Below are 15,752 nucleotides of genomic sequence, written 5' to 3' on the forward strand. Positions count from 1 at the left end.
GTGTTTCTATTATTTTTTACTCTGATTGTTCCACTCCTGGTTTTATCTTACAAATACTGAGGTAAAAAACTCACCAAATACTCAAAGTATACCCGTGACCTAATGATTTTGACTCGTTTGTTTTATTTGGTTTTCTTTATCTACTTTTAGGACTTGTGTTAAAATCCGATGTAGTTTTAGGTCAAAAGTTAATCTTTATTTTGGATTATTAATTAATTACGGTAATTAATTAATTCTCTGAGCAGACAACAGAGCATGCTGTCATTGTGCACATTGCGCTGGGACTAGCTCAGCCCCTGAAACCAGCGTCACTGATGACTCTTCGTTTCATTGAAGGGGTCAGCAGTGACCACAACCTCTGCGCCATGATGACGATTCTCATATGAAACGTCATCAAAAAAGAAAGTGAAAAAATAATAGAATAGGAAAGCAGTTAGTGTAGTGAGGGAAGGATAGGGAATTTTTAATTAATGTATATTAGAGAATAGTTTACATTATTGCATTAAATATACACTTCGTCCACTCCTTCGATGCAAGGTCAATGGAGGCTGCTGAGAAAAAAATCTATGGTCTCGGTGTAATTCTAGCCTATATTTTTCGTGCTGTTTTTGTCCTTTTAAAATAAAGTTGTTTCAAAGAGAGCTATAAAAAAGCAGTGGAAGGCCTAGGACTGTGCCCTCCCCTCCCTCGTCCTCCTCCTTTCCCTCAGTCTGGGCGGTGTGAGAGGCCTCTTTGTGTCTGGCTGTGACACTGGAATAGCAGCAGGAGGAGGAGGTCTGTGTATGTGTGAGAGAGAAAGAGAGGGGAGGCGAGTCGGTGCCTTCCTCATCAACACTTCATTCTCCAGCCCCCCTCCTCCTCCTCAAGCCTCTCACATTAGCAGAACACCCCTTTAGGTGGCTTCCCCAAGGGAGGAGTGGGGAGCTGTTGCCTCCTTGTCTCAGGGTTCGGAGATGGCTTATTCCTTGTAGGACCCTGCGCTGTGACACTCGTATACAACTGGAAAACTGCAAGACACATCCTACTGCAGCCCGAGCAGGGCCTCATCTTGGAAGGATAACTCCACGCAAACTGGGAATATCTTGGATTTGGGACACGCAGCTGCCTACACCGGTGATGAGCTCTAGTTTTTTTTTGCTGGACAATGAAATTTGTCATCTGATTGCAGCTGAATCCTCACGGAAAAGAAGATCTGTGTATCACGTAAATGGAATTTATGGGTCTCGAAGACAATCTTTTAACAGATCGAAAGGAAGAATATTGAGTAACCTGCAAAAAGGAGAGAAAGTATTTATATAAAAGGGACGAAATATTATTTTAGGGATTTTATACAGCACAACCAAAAATATATAAAGAAATGACCTGCTTGAGAATTCCGAAATAACAGAAGAGTATACATCTTCAGCCTATCAAAAGGATAGATTATATTCAAGAGTGGAGACATTATACAAAGTATCACTTAAGAGGAAGAATGGTATTTATTTTTACCCCTACGAGGGGGAAGACTTGGATGTAGGGTGATATTTTTGCTTTAAGATATGTCATTATTAGGTCTTTGTTGTAAGTTCATTAGGATGCTGTAGAAGATTGGGAATAGGATTGGTTTTCTCAGGGATCACAGCCTCCTCCAGGCAGAATACCTTCCCAGGAATGAGCATTCTCCAGCGGGAGAAGAAGATCTAATCCATAGAGGATCCTGCTTTTCCAGGCCCTCTACCCCTCATGGATTAGCAGTTACAAGCACGTTGTATTGTAAATTCGGATTACACCCAGAAGACGTGGATACCCTCTCATTTTTACCAGGTCTCCATAAAATTTCCCATTATCTGTGGGATTACCCAAATTATGGCTCCAAATCAGAGTCTGGTCCTCCTTCTCCTTGGCTTACACTCATCTCTGCTGCTGTCCACAGCTGCCGGTAAGTGACTAGGCATGTCTGTCTGGTATATCTTTTTGGCAAACGTGTACATCTTCATCATCATTATCATCATCATCATATTCAGTTCTGGATATATTGACCTGAAGACATGCCAAAAAGTAGAGCACATCTGCGGACTGCTCATGTCTGATATTTTTGCTCATTCTCAGATTAATGCACAGTCATATATGTTAATCTCGAATATTTAATATTTACTGGAATCATTGTAAATGGAGGATGATGGTTCAATAAGTAGACCGGGATGACTGTTGGTAGACCATGGTGTGGTTCTTACTGTAGATACCATGTTGTAAGAGATTGTGTGGGAGTGGCAGCCGGTAGGCACCTCAATAGCCGCACAGTGTAGCAGTCAACGCAGACATGACAGATATATGTTCAGTCCGGATAATGTGATTCTTAATTATAGATCACCTTTGCTTATTGTTGCAAATTTACCTATATACCTTTATTACTACACTGCGGTTTCCAGGATGGCCTTTTGTGGCATGAGATGCCGGTTTAGGCACTGTATGCTGCTCTGCAGTTCTAGGCCCCTCACATGTTTTATTGTGTGTCGTCATCTTTTACCAATTAAGTATCTACATCCTAAGCAAAGCTTTGCATGGGTGAATTGTATCGATGTGGTACTATCTTTTATATAACATTTACTATTTTGAATTAATGTTGTAATTAGGTATTTTAATATGCTACTATTATTTTTATAAAAATATATTATTATAATTTTTTATTACTACTATTTTTTTATACAACAATGAATTTATTGCTACCCCCTGTTAAGTAAGGCACCTAGGGTCAGACTTACTCAAATTGTTTCATTTTTAGATTAGTGTAAAATGCGGCAAATTTTTAACAGTGGCTCACGCTGGATATAAATTTGGTGCATCTTTAGACTGTTAAGTTTAACTTTATACCACTTATTTTGCGGTTGTAATTTGCACAAATAACTCAGAGCAATTTTGACATTTTCCAAACCAATTCTTTTTTGGGGTGGGTCGCACCCCTTTGACAAGCGAGTCAGAAAAAGTGTCTAAATTCATAATAAATGTGATAAATGTAACTTTTTAAAGGTATGATCTAAACCAAAAGTGGTGATTAGAATGACAACTATTCTAGGCATATTTACATGATAGTCATATATCATGACTGGGACAACTTATTTACTTTGATTAGTATAATAAAATAATATAGCGATGAACATGGTCATGAACTAAAAGTGCAGAAAGTGGCTCCAAATATGATTTTTTTATCATTTATAAATATATTACATAACTGTATTTACAGTGTTTACATATTGCTAGTAATAATGTGCAAAGACATGAGCAGGAGTATAAGTTAGTATACATGTACTGCATAGAAGCATGTTCACACTGTGACCATTTCACAGACAAAACCTAAGATAGAAACAAAAGAAGCATATGTAAAAAGTAAGTAATAGTGCATCTAAATAACATAGGATACATAGTACACACTGTTTTGTATTTAAAAAAATATAAAGCTATTCCACGTCGACAAGGTGTACCCCCAATTGGAACTGTCCAGGTTGCGGGAATACCTTGTTGTGGTGGGATGGCTTCACTTTTTTTATCAAAAACATTTGTTACTTAACACTCTTATGTTATCGACAAGGTGTACCCCCAATCGAAACCGTCCAGATAGGGGTACACCTTGTCATGTTAGGGTGGCTTCACTTTTTTTATCAAAAACATTGTTACTAAACACTCTATGTTATCGACAATGTGTACCCCCAATCGGAATTGTCCATATTGGGGTATACCTTGTCGTGGTGGGATGGCTTCACTTTTTTTTATCAAAAACAGTTACTAAACACTCTATATTATCTATATATGTACTTTTACGTTATTTTTTATTGCTTATTTTGTTTCTGTACTAAGTTTTGTTTAATAATATGCAGAGCTGAGATCTGTTTTACTGCACGGCCCTTCAGCAAACACATCTCTTTCACTTAGGGGTGCTTCACACACAGCGAGCTCACTGCCGAGATCGCTGCTGAGTCACGCTTTTTGTGACGCAGCAGTGACCTCATTAGCGATCTCGCTGTGTGTGACAATGAGCAGCGATCTGGCCCCTGCTGCGAGATCGCTGCTCGTTACACACAGCCCTGGTTCGTTTTCTTCAAAGGCGCTCTCCCACTGTGACACACAGATTGCTGTGTGTGACAGCGAGAGAGCGACAAATGAAGCGAGCAGGGAGCAGGAGCCGGCGTCTGACAGCTGAGGTAAGCTTGTAACCAAGATAAACATCGGGTAACCAAGGTGGTTACCCGATATTTACCTTAGTTACCAGCCTCTGCAGCTCTCACGCTGCCTATGCTGCCGGCTCCGGCTCTCTGCACATGTAGCTGCTGTACACATCGGGTTAATTAACCCGATGTGTACAGCAGCTAGGAGAGCAAGGAGCCAGCGCTAAGCAGTGTGCGCGGCTCCCTGCTCTCTGCACATGTAGCTGCATTACACATCGGGTTAATTAACCCGATGTGTACTGTAGCTAGGAGAGCAAGGAACCAGCGCTCAGTGTGCGCGGCTCCCTGCTCCCTGCACACACAGCTAAGTGGTGTGCGCTGGTAACTAATGTAAACATCGGGTAACCATACCCGATGTTTACCTTAGTTACCAGTCTCCGCAGTTTCCAGATGCCGGCTCCGTGCAAGCGCAGGGTCGCTTGCACGTCGCTGCTGGCTGGGGGCTGTTCACTGGTCGCTGGTGAGATCTGCCTGTTTGACAGCTCACCAGCGACCATGTAGCGATGCAGCAGCGATCCTGACCAGGTCAGATCGCTGGTCGGATCGCTGCTGCATCGCTAAGTGTGAAGGTACCCTTAGCCTGCAGACTGGAGTCTCCTGTAAATAGAAGTCTGCAGTCTGCAGAAGGGTCTGACCCCAAAACCTGCTTGGTATTAGCGCAATTAATCTATAAGTAAACAGAAGTCTTATCATAACATTGAATTAGAGAATACTAATTCCTTATTGTATTCTGTAGATGGCTCCAGCACTGGGGGGGGGGGGGGTCCTATCATTTTTTTATGTAGTGTTTGCTAATTTTGTTCTTATGTTTTTTTTGTTGTTGTTTGATCTTCTTGTTAAAAGAACGCACATCTATCTTATTTTATCTATTTAGCTAACTCTATTCTTGGATGAGACAAGTACTATGAGCTTTGGCACACAATGCTAAGAGTTGTTAGGGCCCAAGTACAATTTAAATGGATCAACATTGAAATAGGTTAATTATAGCGTCTGCAAGCAAATGGCACAGTGCAGTGCGACAAAAAGGCTGATTTACATTAAATGGCCCTGATTACCATATGAGAAGATTTACCCAGGCCTCATTACTTTGTTAAGGAAACTCTTGGATGAGTCATTATTGCCAAATGGTTTCACAGGAACCCATCATTTTGTTAATCAAAAATTGCCTTTGAATCCCAAATCATAAAGGCAGACTGTGACATTGAATTAATTTACATTAAATAACAATACAAGTGAATAGCTGGCAGACTGGCAAAGACCATATCCTCCAACTTCACGAACAGCCCATTCTCTGACCTAAAGAATATATAGAAGTGAAAGAAAAACTGTTGTTTTGCTAAATGGAATCATGAATTATATTTGCTTCAAAAACTAATAAATATTACAGATTTTCAAACGTAAAGAGGTTGTCCATTACTTTTATATTGATGGCTCATCGTTAGAATAGGTCATCAGTGTTTGATCAGCCGGGATCCGACACGCCGTACCCCCGTTGATCAGCTGTTCTCAGTCCCGGTGGTGGCAGCCACAAATGCTCAGTTCCAGAGCTGCCCCGTCTTCTGATAGTGGCCGCGGCTGGGAAGTGCACATCCGCCTCTTATTAATGTGAATGGGAGGCAGATGTGCAGTACCCGGCCGCAGCCACTATTAGAAGATGAAGCAGCTCCAGATGTAAGCATTTCCGTCTGCCTGCTGCCGCCACTGGAACTGAGAACAGCTGATCAGCGGAGGTGCGGGGTGTCGGATCCCGGCCAATCAGGCATTGATGACCTATCCTAAGGATAGGCCATAAATGTAAAAGTAGTGGACAACCTATTTAAACTACTAAGATAACATTTTCTATAAAAAGGCATGACAAGTATGAAGCGTGCAAAATACTAGAACCAAGGAGCCTGGATAGATCAGAAAACACAAGAAGCGGAGAGTGAATTTCACTTTAAGTCATCTCCTTACAAGCCATTAAAGAGGACCTGTCACTAGGTGGACAATGGACAGTTATTTTGTTATATTATTCCCATTGCTCTACTTAGTATTTTGATTTCTTCTTTATATAAATCCTCCATTTAGTTTCAGAGAAATGGGCCTTTATATTTAGTGCTAATTTTTCTTATATTTGCCAAGGAGGCATAGCTTACCGAAGGGTGTGTCTTTAGGCTGCTCTGCATTACTACCCTGTGATCAACGCCCCCTTAGTAAAATCATAAAAATTAGCATTTATTAAAAAGGGCCATTTCTCTGGAACCGCATGGCAGATAATAAAAAGGGAAAACACAGCAGAGTAGTGGAAAATAGGAGCAAAAGGTGGCCACTTTTGCCCTGGTGGCAGGTTCTCCTTAAAGGGAACCTGTCACCAGATTTGGCGATTATAAGCTGCGGCTATCACCACTGAGCTCTTATATTCAGCATTCTAGAAAACTGTATATAAGAGCACAGGCTGCTCTGTATAACTCTGTATAATAATGTAGTCCAGTCTGATGGGTGTCACTGCTCTCCGGTCCGGCGCCTCCTCTCTGCTGCATTCGCCATCCTCCTTCTACCTAGCCCAGTGTGGATGATACATCTACGTCATACACACAGGCCGACACTGCGGTTCTGCGCAGGTGCACTTCAAAGTACTGTAATGCGCAGGCGCGAGGGAAGGTTAAAGACCACATGCGCCTGTGCACTACAGTACTTTAATCTGCCCTGAGCAGGGCAGATCAAAGTACACCTATGCAGGACCTCAATGACAGCTAGTGTGGATGACGTAGGCTGTGTCATGTCCATGGGCCTCAGAAGAAGGTGATCACTGCAGAGAGGAGTCACTGGACCAGAGAGATGATGTGCCGTACCGGAGACCAGTGACAGACATTGGACCGGATCGCCCCTTAAGTGAGTTATAAAAGTGTTTTTATGTTCTGCACAGCGGCCTGGGCTCTTATATACAGTATTCTGGAATGCTGTATATAAGAGCTCAGTGGTGGTGGCCGCAGCTTATAGTCGCTAAATCTGGTGACAGGTTCCCTTTAAGACTAGAGTTGAGCAAAAAGATTGCAAGACCCTGGTCCGGCACCCACATTTGTACTCTTTTGCAGTCGAACTAGGGCAGTGTAAACTTCTTCAACCAGTGTTCAAAAGCCGGCATTCTGCACACCTCTTATGATTACGTGGTCCCCATGATGTCATAAAGCTACTGAAGTCTTAAGGCCCAGTCACACACAACGACTTACCAGCGATCCCGAAAATGATGCAACCTGATAGGGATCGCTGGTAAGTCGCTGGGAGGTCGCAGGTGAGATGTCACACAGTCAGACATTACCAATGATGCAGGATCGATACAGGTCGCAGTAGCGACTTGTATAACGATCTCAGCAGTCACTGTGACCCTGTCACACAGTGTCAAACACAGCGATGCGTCCTGCCCAGCAGGACATCGCCTTTGAAGAAAATGGCCTGGACCATTCTGCAATGACTAGTGATCTCACAGCAGGGGCCTGATCGCTGGTAGGTGTCACACATAACAAGATCGCTAACGGGATCGCTACTGCGTCACGGAAACCTCAGCAGCGATCTCACTAGCGATCTCGTTATGTGTGATGGTACCTTAAGTCACTAAGCCTCTCGAGACATCACAACATGCTTCACGCAGAAATATCATGATATCACTGTGATCTTGTAATCACAAGTGGGGTGCCCCGATTTACAATGTTAGAGTGTCACCAGAGAGAGTTTACATCGCCCTGGCCTAGCTCACAGACTACTGAAAGCAACCAAAGACCAGGGTCCTGCAAATCTTTTCATTCAACTCTAAAACATTTCCTAAGATAATAATGTTGGGTGGTTTGTTAACGATTTCAAGTCAATCAAATTCTTATTCTGCTCAATAGAAGTTGGTGCTTTAACTTTCCAGGCATCAGTGGCACTGCCAGACTACAAAGCTCTCATGTCATCGAGGAATTTACCAATTGTTTACAGAGGAAAATTAATTTAAGATCTGAATTTCTTGGAGCTTGTTCTTCATATTCTATTTATTAAAGGAAAACTTACATAATTGGCCACAGCCACCACCCCAAAAGTAAATCAAGTATACTGGTTGTAATCAAAAATCCAATTAATCTCCATATAAATATGCAAATTGCCACTTTAGAGAGGAAGAGGACTTGAACTTTAGTTCCACCTATTGGAAGTAACAATATTAAAAGTCAATATCAACCCATAATGAGCCTTGCCATATTACTTATGATAAAAGCCAAACCGGAATCAGACACGTGCTTTGGGGTGTTGCCCCTCCTTAGGGCAAAGCATGAGATCTGTTTTGTCTGTGCTCTCCACAAGGGGAAACGTCTACACATGACCTAAAGAGTTTAGAAATCTATATCTTTGTCATTAACATATAAAAACATTTAAAACATATATGTGTGGAGACATAGTCTTACAAGTATCAAACAAGAAATGAGTGGTCATGTATACCTCAAAATACAGCAATTGATATAGTGTTGTAGGAAGAAAAAATTATAGGGGAAGAATGAATCCCCTAAATATGGCGGACGTTCCTAATGTATATGTGGCGCCCTGGACTAGCCAGGTCGTCACAGGTACTACAACATACACCCCAACCCTGAGACAGGCACATCAGACAGACACAAAATCCTTGTTGCCTCCCTCCAGGGGCTGATGTCCACACCAGGTGGGGTAGAGCCAGGCGGTTGGCCCCACCCACTGAGGAGTTCACAGTCCTGGAGGCGGGAGAAGGAAGGGAGTTCAAGTCAGTTCAGAAGGAGAGTGCAGTGAGGGAAGTGGTAGGAGAGGAGCAAACTGACCGTGTCCGGGTGTGTGGCCCGGGCACCAAGAGCAAGGTTGGCAGACGGTGGTGGCCGTCTGCAGGAGAGGCAGATCAACGCGGAACCGTAGGACCGGGGACGGGCGGTGGCCCGCCGGTACCGAACTGGGGAGCGAAGTGAAGCCAACACACACAGGCAGGGCCTACGGACCCCGACCAGGCTTGGAGTCACCATTTGAGGTCAAATCCGTCAGTGACCGGAACCCCATGGGTTTCCTAACAGCCAAGACCCGATTGAAGGCAACCGTCCAACCAACAGAAGGAAATACAGCTACCGCCACAGCTAGAGTTCCAAGGGCCAGAGCCTGCGGGCAAAAGGGCTCCTCCGGCACATACACACGCTGGGGAGTGGGCTACCGGTGGGAATCCATCGGGACCGAACATACACAAAGGTGCAGGGAAAGGCAGCCACCACTAACCGTCCAGGAGAAGCCACAGCAGCCGGCTGCGGGACCCGTCCATCCAGCCGTTTGGTTTACCAGAGACTTTGCGTACCTTTGTGGCTGAGTGAGTACTACCGTGCCGTCTGGCACCACGCTGCGCAGTCCAAGCGACCCTGCACCCATCCAACCCTGCCTCCCTGTTATCTCACCAGGCCCCGGGACCACCATCCCCTACCCACGGAGGGGGAAAACAACATCCCAGCTGCTCCCTGCCATCGCTCCCGGGATCCCGTCACCAGCAGTGGTTGTGCCCAACCTCACCACAACCCGTGGGTGGCGTCACGGACCAAATCCCCAAACCAAACTACCCCCTTTCACTCACGGGCGAGGAGCGCCGCTCGAGTCCCCGGATCCGGCCCACCACTTGAGCCACCGAGCAGCCATCGCAGCAGCGCCGGACCCGAGCGTTAGCAAGCGCAGCGCAGCGGCGTCCTTCCCCGCCCGCGACATATAGATTCAATTCTACAATAATGTAATGTCACCAGTAATGCTAGGCAGATATGTAGGGAAAATAATTAGTGCATGAAATATTAATTCATAGAAAATTCTTCAAAATAATAAATAATTTAACACTATATATACAGTAGATATCCAATAAAGTGCAAGAGGGTATAGAAAATAAGTCTGCAAAAAGTGATTGCAAAATGCATAAGTTCTACATATAATATGCTGCATAATATGGCATAAATGACTATGTCTCCCTTATAAGTATATAATGGGTGAGCCAGTCCTGATGTGTCCACATAAGAGACCATACAAGCAAAAAATAAGAAACAGTAAAACATGGTAAGACTGGATCAAACAATCCAGATCAACTTGTGTTTGTGCTTGATGTGAGTTTCGCAGTGCTTCATCAGGGGCAGATACTACAGTTTCTTATCTCTTGCCCCTGTGTGGTTGTTTATTTTCTATAATAATAATTATATTTATTCACTTATATAAAGACATTAATTCCACAGCGCTTTACATACATTGGAAACACTATCCCCATTGCGGCTCTCAACCTATGGTCCCCATCAGTATGTCTTTGGAACCAGAGAACCCGGAGGAAACCATGGGAAAAACATACAAACTCCTCGCAGATTTTGTCCTTGGTGGTACTTGAACCCAGAACCCTTGGCTTCTTGCTCTTTATTGGATTTCTGTGTACACTTGCCAGTATGGCCAGAGCTGGGGAGATTCCAGGACGGGGTATGGATTTGCCTCCTTTGCAAAGTCACTGACTGAAGTAACATTTTTAGCAAGGTGCACATGGAGGCCCACGCGACTGAGAAGATGCACCAAATTCATGAAGTAGCGTTTTGTTTCCTAATGAAATTGCGATATCTCATTCCTGTACGGCCCTCATTAAGATTGGTGCCCGGAAGACAGTTTTAATATATCAGAGCTATAATCTTTTAAATAGAATATGATTTAAAATCACATTTTGACTATTAGACCAGTGTTCCCCAATTCCAGTCCTTCAGAGCTACCAAGAGTACAATTCTAGGGAAATTCTGAAAACATGTGCTGTTGGAAGCTCCTGAGGACTGGAGTTAGGAAACCCTGAATGAGATCCTTGAGGTGATAGATCTATGGATTCACCTTCTGTGCTTTCTGTAATCTAGAAAATTATTCTGTGCCTTGCACATAAATGTTTTCACACTGTCAAGAATTTTAGCTAAATGTTGCTAAAATCACAAATATAACCATGGATTTACAGTTTGTGTTAGCAGTATTTGGCCACACACCAGAAATAACTTGCCGAACCCTCTGGCAACATTGTCGTCTGATTTTGCTTTTGACGTTGGAACCTCCCCGTCTTGCACATCAAAGGGCTGTCTTTTACCACCTCTAATAACTGTGTGGCCTTAATCTGTTAGGACAAGCTCTGACTTCTTAAAGGAGGACTCAGGAGTCTTCCTGTTTGGTTACATTATGCGGCTGGTGTGCTAGTAAACTTGTTGACCCCCTTCTCTACAAATCAGCTTATGAGTGTGACAGACCATCACAAACAAAACAGCCTTGTGATAATCTATGCATTATTTGATAATTATTTGTAAAGGGAGAAACTAGGAGGAAAAAAACCCTGTATTTTTCTGGAGCGATCTTTGGACAAAATATTTATTTTCGGTAGTTGATTGATTCTACCATTTTTGTAGGAGGATTTGAAGGAAAACTAATTTCTATACATTTCAGTGTATTTCCCAGCCCATTTCTCTGTACTTCTTTGCTCATGTGTTCCTTTGTGGTTTTGCTGCCTTAAGTCAGAATCTGCAATGTGCACATTCCAATAAGAACAAGGAAAACCATTGCATGGACAGGAGTGTGCAAACTTTCGACCAGTATTGTACATGGTATTAAATGTGTTGGATCATCTAATAGTGATAAAATGAATGATCAGTTAAGAAAGATCTCTTAAATACCATTTGTTGCTCTATGTTGGAGAGAGGCGATTCTGGGGATTTCAAATTGTTCTTTTGGCTTTTCACCGCAAACGTTTGCTTTCTAATTGAAATTGTGTTGCAGGATGTATGTGACCGCTACTAAACGTGGCTTTACACACTGCAACATCGCAAACGACATCGCTGTAACGTCACCGGTTTTGTGACGTAATAGCGACCTCCCCAGCGACATTGCAGTGTGTGACACAAATCTGCAACCTGGCCCCTGCTGTGAAGTTGCTGATCGCTACAAATCGTTCAGGACCATTCTTTGGTCCTTTGTTTCCAGCTGTGCAGCATGATCGCTAGAAAGTCTCAGTGTGTAAAGGGGACTTTACAGCGACTTCGTTAGCGACTTCCCTTTCAAAAAGCTGCTTTACAACGTCCCCAATGACCAGCTAGGTCGTTCTGCAGGTCCGGATCGCTATTGCGTCGTTTTCCAGGTTTGCCTGTTTGAAAGCTCACCAGCGACTCACCAGAGACTTTGTAGCGATCCCGGCCAGGTTGGGATCGCTGGTGGGATCGCTAGAAAGTCTCAGTGTGTAAAGGGGCTATAACCCCATTCTATAGATATTTACATATTTCATGTTGGGTTTAGAATAGATGAACCTGTAGAATGAATGCAGGAATCTAACTAATCCTCTTAAAGTTGACCATAGACATGAGATGAAAACTCGCCGTCATTCAAGGTTCTCAAAATACTTAAGTCTGAGAACTTAACAAGCATTTCTAACAGATATCATCAGGCCGAGGTCACACGAGGGTATAAAACATCAGACTGATTTTCAACCAGAAGAGTAGGATGAGTGAAATCTGTTTGGTATTCCATTTTCAACGCATTTGTTTCTCAGCAACTATTATTGTACAATCATTTATAGGAGTAAAAATCAGACAGAATACGGATGGTTCCAATTTTCATTATTGGTTTACAAAAGGTTATTATTTATCAGACAGCATTGATCTGTCACTTTAAGGGTAAGTTCCCACGATCAGTGTTTGCAGCGTTTTGGATGTAGCATGTTTTCGCTGAGTCCAAAACGCTGCGTTGCACAGTACAAGCACAGTGGATGCATTTATAGAAATCCCATGTCCACTGTGCTTCTTTTATACTCAGAGCAAACTGACATGTAGCGTGGCTTTCCGAGCCACAGTATGGCAATTTATCCTTGTGGAAACGCAAGTGTTCTCAGCAGGAGCACACAGTGAAAATCCGCTGCACCCAGAATCCTAATCGTGAGCACGGACACTGCGTTCCTCCGTGGAGAACACTGACATCTCTGAAAGAGCAAAGACGCTGCGTCTAGAATGAAGTGTCTTCCTGATCGTGGGAACGTACCCTAAGAGTATGTTCACACAGGGCTTTTTTGGTAGGTTTTTGCTGTGTTTTTTAGCTGCAGATTTGCCTTGGTTTTATATAAATCCATGCTAATAAATAGCTGCTTTTTACAGTACCAGCAAAGTCTATGAGATTTCTGAAATCTCATGCACACACACTCAAACACCTGCAGATTTTTTCCTGACTGTTTTGTCAAATACCTGTGTATTTGCTGCAGATTTCAAAGAATGAGCATGTCAGTTCTTTGCAGTGTTTTTGCAATATTTTTTCATTGATGCAATCCATTTTGTAGCAAAAACGCACCAAAAACGCATCAAAAACGCCACTAAAAAACTCAACAAAAATGCAGATGACTCAAATGAGATTTCCTGCCACAAGATCAGGTTTTGGTGAGGGAAAAAACTTACCAAAAAAGCCCTGTGTGAATATAGCATTTGGCTATGTTCACACACAGTGTTTTTGTAGAGCTTTATAGTTGCATTTTTCTGCAGAAAAGAAGCTGCAATTTAGGGTATGTTCCCATGTTGCAGATTTTCTGCACCTAAAACTGCATCTCATGGCAGGAAAAGTGCTATGTGCCGCAGTTTTGCGTATTTTGATGCAGTTTTTGCATTTTAATAGAAAAAACACTGAATAAATTCACATCTCATTTGTTTGGTGGACATTTTTCTACACCAAAATCTGCAAGGAAAAAAAATGTGCAATGAGTGGACAACAACATCAGGCACACAGCCTTAGGCCTCTGCCACACTCACGTGAATTTCACGCACGTGCCGAGAGACACGTATTTTCCCTGCGTGTTGCGTGCAGGTAAGTACGTGTCTCTGGTACGTGCGGGACACGTGTGTTCTACGTGTGCTATCCGCGATAGCACACGTAGAACCGGTAATTATTATACTCACCTGGTCCTTCCTGATGTCCGCGCTGCTGTCCGTGGTGCTGATCCTCGGTCTCCAGCCCTCCCGTCTCCCCGCTGCTGCTGCTGCCAGGCAGTGAAGTGAATATTCTATGAGATTAATGAGCGGCGGTCGGCAGCAAGAGGCAGCAGCGGCAGAGACAGGAGGGCTGGAGAAGGTGAGTTAATGTTTTTTATTTTTTTCCCTGACATGTGTGTTTACTCCGGCGCGTGTCACACGGGACCGCATCCACACTACACCCGTGTGGTACGGGTGCGGGCCGTGTAACACCCGTGCTGCCGGAGAAAACACTGACATGTCAGCGCTTTGAAAATCGCACACACGTACAAACGCACACGGACACACGTTCCGTGTGGTTTTACGTGTGTGTGCCTGCTACCATAGGGTAGCATTGCTGTACATGTCTCCGTGCCGCCGGTACGTGTAAAAAATGCCAAACACGTACCGGAGGCACGGATGTGTGGCGCAGGCCTTAAGCTATGTGCGCACGCTGCGGATTGGATTTGCCTCGGATTTACTGAAGAAAACGTGTCTAACATTTCTGCAGTCAATCTCCAGCAAAACCTATGGGTATAAAAAAATGCTGTGCGCACACTGTGTTTTTTATACCTGCGGATTTACTTGTGAATTTTCCGCTGCGGAATTAATGTGCATGTCACTTCTTTTACGCAGGTACCTGCGTTTTTTACCATAGATAATGGTAAAAATCCGCAGGGACCAACCTGACTCCGCACCAAAAACGCACCAAACTGCGGTAAAACCACATGCGGATTTCGTTGCGGTTTTTTACCGCAGGTGCGGGATTCTTTCAGAGGGTCCGGTTTTTCCTTGAGAAAAAGTCCCTTTCTAGTGCGCACATGGCCTTAAAGTACCAGCAAAAGCTATAAGAACTTAAAAATCTCACACACACTTTTTTCCTGACTGAATCTGAGAACTACATAGTTTTTTCAGTCTTCAGCAAGTCAATTCTTTCAGTTTTTTAGCAGTTTCTTAACCAATGAGCAATAATGCAGCAAACTGATTTTGCTTTGTTTTCGAAGCTTTTTTAGCAGTATTCTTCATACATAAAAATAACTTTACTAAATATGTACTGTACACAAATCACATGTGTAATCCGCACTCAAAAAAACAGCAAAAAAGCAGCTAAACCTGCGTTTTGACTGCAGCATTTTTACTGTCAAAAGAGCAGGTTTTGGTTGCAAAAACGCTATGTGTGAACATACGCTGCGGATTTACCGCGGATTTTGCCGCGGATTTACCGCGGATTTGCCGAAAATCTGCAGCAGCGGCACTTCCAAGCCATTTCAATGGCATTTTGGAAATGCTGTGCCCATGCTGCGGATTTTTCCGCGGCGGATTTGCCGCGGATTTTGATCCGGAAAAATCTGCAGCATGTCAATTATTGTTGCGGATTTTGTTGCGGATTTTTCCCATGCAAGTCAATGCAAGGTGTAAAATCCGCAAGAAATCCGCAGGTCTGTTCCCACAGGCTCTTTTTCCTGCGGATTTGGTGCGGATCTCGCAAACAAATCCGCATGAAGTGATGTAGGATAGTTCAGGAAGAGGAAGTTTCACCATTTTGTAGTGTAGAGTAGTGGCAGTGTAGTCGTGTTGT

At 43.5% G+C, this 15,752-nt stretch overlaps 1 protein-coding gene across 1 annotated transcript in view; it reads left to right on the forward strand.

Annotated features, from left to right (window-relative positions):
* The first annotated feature begins 692 nt into the window (after positions 1 to 692).
* Positions 693 to 15,752, forward strand: part of BMPR2 (bone morphogenetic protein receptor type 2) — a 284,724-nt gene continuing 269,664 nt past the window's right edge. Inside the window, exon 1 of the mRNA XM_075317608.1 lies at positions 693 to 1,918. Within this exon, the coding sequence (XP_075173723.1) occupies positions 1,846 to 1,918 (73 nt within the window). The 5' untranslated portion in view covers positions 693 to 1,845. The remainder of the gene's footprint in view (positions 1,919 to 15,752) is intronic.

The sequence above is a fragment of the Anomaloglossus baeobatrachus genome, chromosome 7, assembly GCF_048569485.1.
Source record: "Anomaloglossus baeobatrachus isolate aAnoBae1 chromosome 7, aAnoBae1.hap1, whole genome shotgun sequence".
In the NCBI taxonomy this organism is placed as follows: domain Eukaryota; kingdom Metazoa; phylum Chordata; class Amphibia; order Anura; family Aromobatidae; genus Anomaloglossus; species Anomaloglossus baeobatrachus.